Genomic DNA, 9,720 nt, shown 5'->3' on the forward strand with positions numbered 1-9,720 from the left:
GCATGAATTTGCTGAAATGAATGACACTAATACCACAGTGGACTACTCACCATTAGCACTGCAAAGTTATTGTGATGGGTGCAATGGATAGTGGTCGTGTTGCCCCCGGAGCCCGTTATGTGGCAGCCCTCTGCCCTCCAGCCACCGTGTCCATCTAGCAGGTCAAAATCCCAATAGGCTGCGGTGGGGTCTACACCCAGCGCGAAGTGCCTGAGAGCAATAGTGACGGAGTGCACGGCGCTCCCCAGGCTGCACCCATCTGCAAGGAAGAGCAGCGCATTCAGTCTGGGAAACCAAGTGGAAAGTCAGTAAGTGCTGTGGAGAAGAGAACCGCGGTGGACGTGCACGGTCGTGCATATTCAAACATGCAGGGAATATACACACACACACACACCTGCAGCTCATACATGTGTGAGGTGACATCAACTCCAGTCACACTGTTGCTGACTTACTAATGTTTGATGGTTTTTTCCCTCTCAACTTATGTCTGGATCAGAAACAGTGTGCAGAAATCAAATACGGTTCAACATGACTTTTATTATCATTATATAGAACAAGTTTAGGATAAGTTTCGGCTTCTTTTCTGGATAAATGTACAAAAACGCAGTGACGCTTGGTGATCGCATGTTGCGCAAAACAGGCTGATCCAGTGAGTGAGTGTGTGTGTGTGTGCGCGCGCGCGTGTGTTGGCATGTCGTCGACCAGCACGGCGTTTACATCACAGACAAGGTGGTAAAAATGGATTTTCCTCTTACCTAATTTGGTGAAAGCAACTGGTGTTGAAACGCTCCTACGCTTCCCGTCGTCTGCGAGATTTGACGAATTCCCCGTACAAGGAAAGAGTTTTCCATTGCGAAACACAATAAACTGCAGCTTGCAAGTGGAGTTATCAACAGATTGCAGCGTAGAGGAGGGGAAAGGCGTTCCAGCCAGCGGTAAATGGATTGAGGCGACTGCCACAGAGTTCTGAGGAGGGAACACAAAACAGAGAAAAAAAGATGTATCCAATGTGCGCAGGGGTAAAATGTGAAGAGGAGAAACGATAAAGTCCCAGAGACGAGCCAGTCAGATGACTCTACAGGACTGAGAGGCGACTATCCAAACACCGCCAGTGACCAAGGGAATGAGAATCACATTTGAAGCGCTCTAGTGCGCCTGTTTGGTCAGGCTCCCTGCCGCAGAGGTGGGAATGGTTCTTACCATTCCAGGTTGAGGGCACATATCAACACTGCAGCTTGATTTAAAGAGACAACCAGACTGAATTTATTGTTTTTCACTGACTAGGAACACCACAGCAGCACTGGAAAAAAAAATCATTGGAATGTTTTGGAAAAAGGAGGGGGTGAGGATGTAGCATCAATCAAGCCCAAAAAATATTCCTTAAAATGCTTTTTTAAAATCCAATAGTTCCTGAGATGCAGCCAAAACAACAACAACAACAAAAAACAAACAAACAAACAAACAAACAAACGTTTAAATGCTAATATCTTTTCTTTCTAGTAGCAATGACCTGTAGCTACTATCTGAATGTAACAGCAGCCCATTTATTGGACCTATAGAATCACCGTCCTTCCTTCAGGAATTATATGGTTCCAGCTGCAGGAACTTAGAGCCTGAACGCCCCTGGTGGACAGAAATATTACTCAGCGGTGTGTGTGGACTCTAACAGCACAGGTAGTACTTAGTCTTTAATCATAGAAATGGTACCAGAGTGACGACGTCAGCATGTTGGTGTCACGCATGTCACCACTTTCTCTGCAAGCATTTATGTCGTGTTCAATATTTTATACATAAATATTAGAGAGCATTTGAAGGAGAGGCTTCGACCACACTCACCAAATTATACATGTTTTCTTACAGCAACAAGATGACCAATGGTGACTGAGGACATTCCTGCACAGGTTCTCCAGGTTCTTTAGTCCAGTTACTCCCACATTGCAAAAGCAGAACCCGGTTAATTGGACCTCAAGGATGAATGCTAGTGTGAATGGTTGTGTCTCTGTGGAGTATGTAGCCCTGTGATGGACTGGGGAGCTGTCCAGAGAGCTGTCCAGGGTACTGACTCGTGCTGTGGGGTATGATTGCAGGAATAAAAACTATTCATGTTTTGATTCATGTCTCTGATCAGCAGAACAAAGACGAAAGAGACTTCTGTGGATTTTTTTTTCTTTTCTAATCTAATGAAACAAGCAATAACAAAATCTGGCACAATTTCACACCGTGAACAGATTTCTGGGGAAAGCAAGCACACTCAGGAGGCAGATGGAACGTGTAAAATATGGAAATGGAAAACTCTCTGAATTAAGTCGGTTTGTTCTTTTTCTTAGGATCGAACATCGGAAAAAAACAACTGTAGCCTGTCCGAGCAGATACCTGTTAACTGTAAACTGTGCATATCACTAACCAAATACAAAAACCATGATCTTTCATACCATAAAGTCAGGTGTCAAACAATCGTGCTACTTATCTTTTTGATGTTAAAGTAAATCTTCAGGTGAATTCAATACAAACATGGTCTCTCCCAAACACTCACTTAAAAGTAATTTTAAATATTCACTAATAGATCGTCTTTTTGAAGAAGTGCGTAGAAATAATTAGTAGTAAAAATAATTGTGCAGAAGCCCTGGGATCAGTAAATCTAAGCTAACAGAGTTCTTGATTTTGTCAGTTTTATAGTCTATCTAATCACTGCTGACAAATAAAAACTGATGTATCTTTGGCACAAAATATCTTAATGGAGGAGTCTAGTTGGATTCAAATTTATTCTGCAGCAAGAAACAACAGGGGGACGGTTGGAGAGAGTTACACAAAACTACCAAACTCCTTTTGTCCATTTATGTAAAACATTTGTTTACGTCTAACCACCATAGTCTGTTACAAATCCAAGAAATTGTTTAGAAAAAGCAACAACAGCTAAAATAAAACAGCTTCTACATCGATTCACTCTTCACAGGATATTGATTGTAATCCTATGGCATCTGGATGTGAACAGCACGGACAGAGCTGCTTAGACTTAAAATGTCTCTTGAATCATTTCTGTCTGTGATCGTCTCCAGCTTGGCAGTCTGTCTCCAAGGTGTCCTGGAGGCATCGGACTGAGTCAGCGGAGAGTAGAGCCGTGGCAGCCAATGAAAAGGTTAAGAAAACTCGCACTCGCAAAAACTCGCAATCGCACCTGACAGATTGACCTCCAGCCCCCCAGGGTACAATCTTGAAGCGTACGTCTTATTAGAAACAAATCATATCTCTCTTAACGTATCTCGTCACCTCTTTCATCTGGTGAACCACAGGGACTTGGAACCCAGAGGGTGGGCTGTGTACAAGGTAGAATTCTGAGCAACAATATGCGTCGTTCTGACCTACATTCCCTCGACCTCAACGCCATCAATACCAACAGAGTTGTTTTGGCTGGATGCGTCTCACCCACTGACCTCCCCCGGATCCCCTTCCTTCACGAACAGGGCAACATGCTGTAGTCTTAGTAACCATAATTACCCACTCCCTTCTGTCTGCTGCTCTGGACCCAAACACTCACTTAAAAGTAATTTTAAATATTCACTAATAGATCGTCTTTTTGAAGAAGTGCGTAGAAATAATTAGTAGTAAAAATAATTGTGCAGAAGCCCTGGGATCAGTAAATCTAAGCTAACAGAGTTCTTGATTTTGTCAGTTTTATAGTCTATCTAATCACTGCTGACAAATAAAAACTGATGTATCTTTGGCACAAAATATCTTAATGGAGGAGTCTAGTTGGATTCAAATTTATTCTGCAGCAAGAAACAACAGGGGGACGGTTGGAGAGAGTTACACAAAACTACCAAACTCCTTTTGTCCATTTATGTAAAACATTTGTTTACGTCTAACCACCATAGTCTGTTACAAATCCAAGAAATTGTTTAGAAAAAGCAACAACAGCTAAAATAAAACAGCTTCTACATCGATTCACTCTTCACAGGATATTGATTGTAATCCTATGGCATCTGGATGTGAACAGCACGGACAGAGCTGCTTAGACTTAAAATGTCTCTTGAATCATTTCTGTCTGTGATCGTCTCCAGCTTGGCAGTCTGTCTCCAAGGTGTCCTGGAGGCATCGGACTGAGTCAGCGGAGAGTAGAGCCGTGGCAGCCAATGAAAAGGTTAAGAAAACTCTGGCAATCGCACCTGACAGATTGACCTCCAGCCCCCCAGGGTACAATCTTGAAGCGTACGTCTTATTAGAAACAAATCATATCTCTCTTAACGTATCTCGTCACCTCTTTCATCTGGTGAACCACAGGGACTTGGAACCCAGAGGGTGGGCTGTGTACAAGGTAGAATTCTGAGCAACAATATGCGTCGTTCTGACCTACATTCCCTCGACCTCAACGCCATCAATACCAACAGAGTTGTTTTGGCTGGATGCGTCTCACCCACTGACCTCCCCCGGATCCCCTTCCTTCACGAACAGGGCAACATGCTGTAGTCTTAGTAACCATAATTACCCACTCCCTTCTGTCTGCTGCTCTGGACCAGTAATCATGTCTGCCTTTTTTTTTCCCCCTCTCTTCACTTATTCCCTTTCTTTTTTTTGAAGAAAAAAAAAATTTGAGACTGTCCCGTCAGCCTCCACCCCTCCCTCCGCTGCCCCTCCACCTGCTTCACTGCACACACACACACAGCTCAGCTCCACAGAACCACAGAGCTACCTGCAGGGCACAGTCAACATCAGTCTTTGACCCGGGGCGGCCACCGAATCACAGCGTCAACACCAGATGAGACATGTATCCTTGATTTCACAGACAAGGGCTGTTTACTGTTGAAAATTATGAGAGACCTCTTCTCTGTCACATCACCTGATTGAAAAAACAGCTTCTGTCTGCTTCTGGAGATACGTCTATAGGAGAGGCGCTCATTTATTTGCGCAGGCGGCAACTGGAAATTAACTATGAATGAAATGAATTTCTCTCACAGGGCCTGGTGATGAGCTCCAGCCTGGTTGATGGAGAGTGCTGACAAACACGCTGCCAGAATTGCATTAATTTTTTTTTCTGTGTAATCACTGCAGTCCTGCCAGCACAGCACAGGTCAAAGACACAATGGCCACGGAGCGGCTGGAGGTGATGGATTCTACGTATATATTTATTGTGATCAGGGATCAGAAGGATTTTAATTTTCTCACAAGAAAAATTGAGCAACCATTCATTAACACACCGTGCATCTCTGAAGGCATGTTTCCCAGGAGATAACATGATTCTATTGCCTGAAGAAACAAAACCATAATTTATTCATGTACCAATTGGCTGCAGCTTAAAAGGTGTTGGATATCACGTCAGTTTATCAAGACAAATTAAACACGGTCTGAAATTGTTGCTGTGCTAACAGGAGTTTGCTTCATGTACTGTAGTGTTTGGATGTGTTTGTGCTGAAGGGGAGGGGGGGCGGGGGGGTTACATCCGAGTAAGGCAGTAAACCAGGTTCTGAGGAGGAGCGGTACTGTTCTTCAGCTGTCAGCTCCACTCCCCTCACTCAGCTCTGACTCAGAGCCCCACATCACAGGGCTGAGCCTTCACACAAAACACTGGAGAGGCTGTAACAGATGGACGGCATTGTTTGACTAAAAAGGCACTACGGATTCGATTTTAATGAATTAATTGGGTGTAAAAGCATAATACAGTTGCTGCGGGTGATTGATCATTAGCCAACGTGAGTCTAAACTCTGAAATCACACACATCCTTGACGAGAGAGTCGATCGTGTCCCATCGGTCTAAATAGGAATAAAATATATTTTAGTGATTTGGCATCTCTTTGTCAACAAAGTGAAAAGATTAAATTTAAATAATTTTATCACAAACAAATAATACAAGATAAAACTCCAATGCTAAAAAAATGTGGCATTTTTACAAATCTGTTTTTTCTCCTCCACTCAACGCGCAACTGTGCTCAGCACTTCTCTAAATCTGCATCTATCTCGGAGATTAACTCTGCAGAGTTACCACGTGATGTGCAAATGTCACCTTTAAAACACATAGACTTTACATAAAAGATGGATATCACCTGGGTGTGCTGATCTGGAAGTTAACCAGCAGTTTGGAGTGCAGTAGCATGGACGGCCAATCAATGTATTTGTCATTTCTTAGTATATGAGACCTGAAGTGCCACATGTCACATGACTGCATGGATGAAAACAGCACAGGTGAAGAGGTGGTGTTGTGTTTAGCTTAGTATGATTAGTATAACCTGTGTAGCCATACAGTATCGGTGACCTACTGCATTTATCTCTGGACCAATCACCAATCATGTCACCTTTAAAACCCATAGACTGGACATAAAAGATGGACATCACCAGTACAGTTTGTGCCAATTCAAACAACACCTGTATTGAAGTCTTATGTTGCAGTACCAGGACTGGCCAATAGGTTTTATATCTAATAACATATAGAACTTAAAAAGAAGGAATGCCAGATGCGATGATTTTTTTAAATAAGAATTGTTGACAACATTTTGCTTTATAGCTACAGTACATTGACCATATTTGAATGTATTTGTATTGGTGCTCTGTCTACAATGAAAAAAACAAAAACAGCCGTGTTACATGTACTGTATATATATGTCCCCAATGAGTAGATGTGTATCTGTATCTGTAGATCACAGGGAGTGCTGGTAGATGATGAGCAATTAAAATAATTAAATAAAAAAATAAGTATACTTCTAAAATGTGTAGTAGTGACTATGTACTGTGAGATTTGAATCATATTGTGCCATGCAGTGACATGTGATCAAATATACAAATATAACAGTTTATATGACTAATATATATTTAATGTTCTCAACGTAGGTCGATCATTTTACCCTGGTTCATTGGAACACAAGTTCCCAAACCAGAAAAGTGTGGACACCTCTGATCTAGACAATCCAGTCTCCATGTTACATCTGAGTGGCCGCTGCAGCGCTGATGACTCGTTAATATTCTACGCAGACTCACACATTATCCATGGCATTGCCTGCAGCATGGCTTGTGCAGTTTCTATGTTGAAGCTTCATTTGTAGTTCATTAAAGGAGGAATGAAAATCTTAAAAAAAAAAAAAAAACTCACACACTTCAACACATCACACCCAGAAACGCCTTTACAACAAAAAACACAAGATGACATTTAAAGCAGTTGTCAGCCTTCTCTTCCAATATAGAAGTAGAATAAAATATGAATTCCACATTACTGGGCTAGATTAACATACTAAGAGTGTGTCATTTATTTTACGTCACACCAGAGAGATTGCCAATGAAGAATAAAAATGTCTCCGTTTGATTGAGCTAAACCTGTGAGCTAGATCACGGCTGCAATTTATCCCGCACACACCTGAAGTGTCTCACTCACATAGTACACACCAAACACACACTTTCAATTGAGGAAGCCTTACAAATTAAACATTCATGATCCTTTTTTTCTTCTGCCTCTGCCGTGTTCCCCGGTCTCAGTATTCATCTGGGGTTTAAGACATTTGATCGTCGGTCCACAGATCTTAAGAATAAAATCTGCAGGACGTGATGAAACCATTGCCTCGACACTAGGCTACATGTTCATCCGTCGTCTCGTGGAGCGTTCTCCTGTTGCCTAAAGGAGATTTTAACATATTGGTCTGCTGTAAGAGGTACACGAGTACTGCCCCGATAAATATGCAAAGAAGACAAATGATCCAACAGAGCAGCAGCTGCACTGCTGGTGGTGAATGGAGCCCAACAGTAAAATTGAATCCTAAAAGTTGTTTCGATTGCATGTTTTGCAGCTAAATGTACTGCAACAGAAGAGGAAAGTGCTGCCTGATGAGAAACCACCGTTCACGTCTCGAACAAAACCAGGGACGTTCATATTCTTTTGCCCTCCGCAAGTCCACACTGATGACAATATGAAATTTATTACCAGACCATGATGAGCTAGCTCACAGTCGTTAACATAAATTACTACCATTTATTCACAAAGGGAGTGAAGACCCCACACTCACTATGCTGCTGAGTGAACAGAAACATCACAGGCCTGATGTGTATTAACACTGGACCTCATCTGACACTGCTGCAGCAGAAGTCCAAAAGGTTTCTGTAGAAACGTTAGCATATTAGCACTGCATTGTTGAACAACACTTAGGTTATTGTTAGATTAGATTTCATGAAAATAAAGTTACACGCAGGTAACAAATTGTTTCTCTTTGAGTTCAGCAGTGAGATAGTAATAAAACAGCAAATAATTTAGTAAAAAAAAAAAAAAACTTTATACAACTCAGTTGAAATGAGAGAGGAGGCGAGCGCAGTATCTTGTGTACTATCAGTGATGTGTACTGGATATTATACTGTAGTAATAACCAATGAGATATACTGACCAATGTGACCCTAGATCGCATTTATGATTCACAAGCAAGTAGCTTCAGTGCCGGCCCAGTGTCTCCATGGTAACCAGCTGATGAATGTACGTGCCTTAACATTTTAGCAGCACAGTGACAGGGCAGGTGGCTAAGCAGCTCTTAATGTAGCGAGCGCCGACATTAACGTGTGGATACGTTAACGCAAACCGATGTCGTTCATAACTGAAAGCAGCGAAAAACATGCTAAGCTGCTAGCAGCGCCACTTGGGAATAACACTAACCTCGTGTTTAACCTCCCTCTCATTTAGACGATAAGGGGGGAAAACACAGATAATTAAAATTTCATACGTGCTTTGCTGTAATCCTCCGTGAACAGGTACTGCATTTCATGACCATTACGGTCGGCTCAGTGGTCATTAGTTATAGTTTACTGAAGGCAGCAGATCTACAGATTTTCTCCTACACTGAAGAGAGAGGAGTTTATTTATTTGTCCCTCACCTTGCACCATCCCACACCTGCTGCTGTGGAAATGAATGAGATACGGCCAGGGTCCCCAGGTCGCTGCAGTCTGCATACCCAAGACAAATTACAGCAAAGAGAAAGCACAACGCTGGAGATGAATTACCTCCAACACACATGCACACACACACACAGGTTTTTGTGCATTGTGAAGACTTCCTGTCCCTATAATACATCCCCCATGCCCTTTAATCTAACTTTATCTATTGCAAATACATGTTAAATATTAACATTGACCTGTCTTGTCCTGACTCCATAGTAAATCTTGCACCATGAAATACCATCTCTGGGAAGTATTCTCACAACAACAGTACCCACCCCTCCCCCCCTCAGGGATATCTATGCACACAGACAAACACACCACTCCACTGTATTAAGGGGCTTTTACAGTCCCATCACTGCAGCAGGTGATGCAACAATGCATGTCCTGTCACTGCTAACAGATGTTAAAAAAGGAAATACAACAGACCAATTACAAATATAAAATGTAGTAGGAATGTTATAAAAAAGTGTCAGAAAAATCAAACAAACAAAAATGTCTATTTTGTGTGTTATGTTTGAGCTCACTTTCACAATCCACATTTTTACAGTACTAATATTCCAGGGTTGTGGAGGAAATAATTCTTTTTCTAAATAATAAATACAACTATTGATTCCTTTTTGATTCATTCAGAATTAAGGACCCTAGGATTGACAAGAAAAAAAAACTAATTATTTATGACAGGGATTATCAAAGGTAATCAATAGCTGCAGTCAACTTTAACAATACCTGGAGATGTGATTCTCCCCAAAAAGCCAAGAACTCCTATTTGAGCTACAGGAGAATGCCCTTGAGCATTGGCAGGGCAAATCAGGCAGTTTTTGGA

General features: G+C 41.9%; 1 protein-coding gene across 2 annotated transcripts in view; it reads right to left on the bottom strand.

The window, feature by feature from the left end:
- adgra1b (adhesion G protein-coupled receptor A1b) overlaps window positions 1-9,720 on the bottom strand; it is a 129,080-nt gene that overhangs the window by 55,143 nt on the left and 64,217 nt on the right. For both annotated transcript variants that reach the window (XM_025060550.1, XM_025060549.1), the window contains 2 exons: window positions 756-966; window positions 51-259 (listed from right to left, as the gene is read on the bottom strand). In XM_025060550.1, coding sequence (XP_024916318.1) covers window positions 51-259; window positions 756-966 — 420 coding nt within the window. The remainder of the gene's footprint in view (window positions 1-50; window positions 260-755; window positions 967-9,720) is intronic.

Source organism: Cynoglossus semilaevis, chromosome 12, assembly GCF_000523025.1.
Source record: "Cynoglossus semilaevis isolate Cse_v1.0 chromosome 12, Cse_v1.0, whole genome shotgun sequence".
Taxonomy (NCBI): Eukaryota; Metazoa; Chordata; class Actinopteri; order Pleuronectiformes; family Cynoglossidae; genus Cynoglossus; species Cynoglossus semilaevis.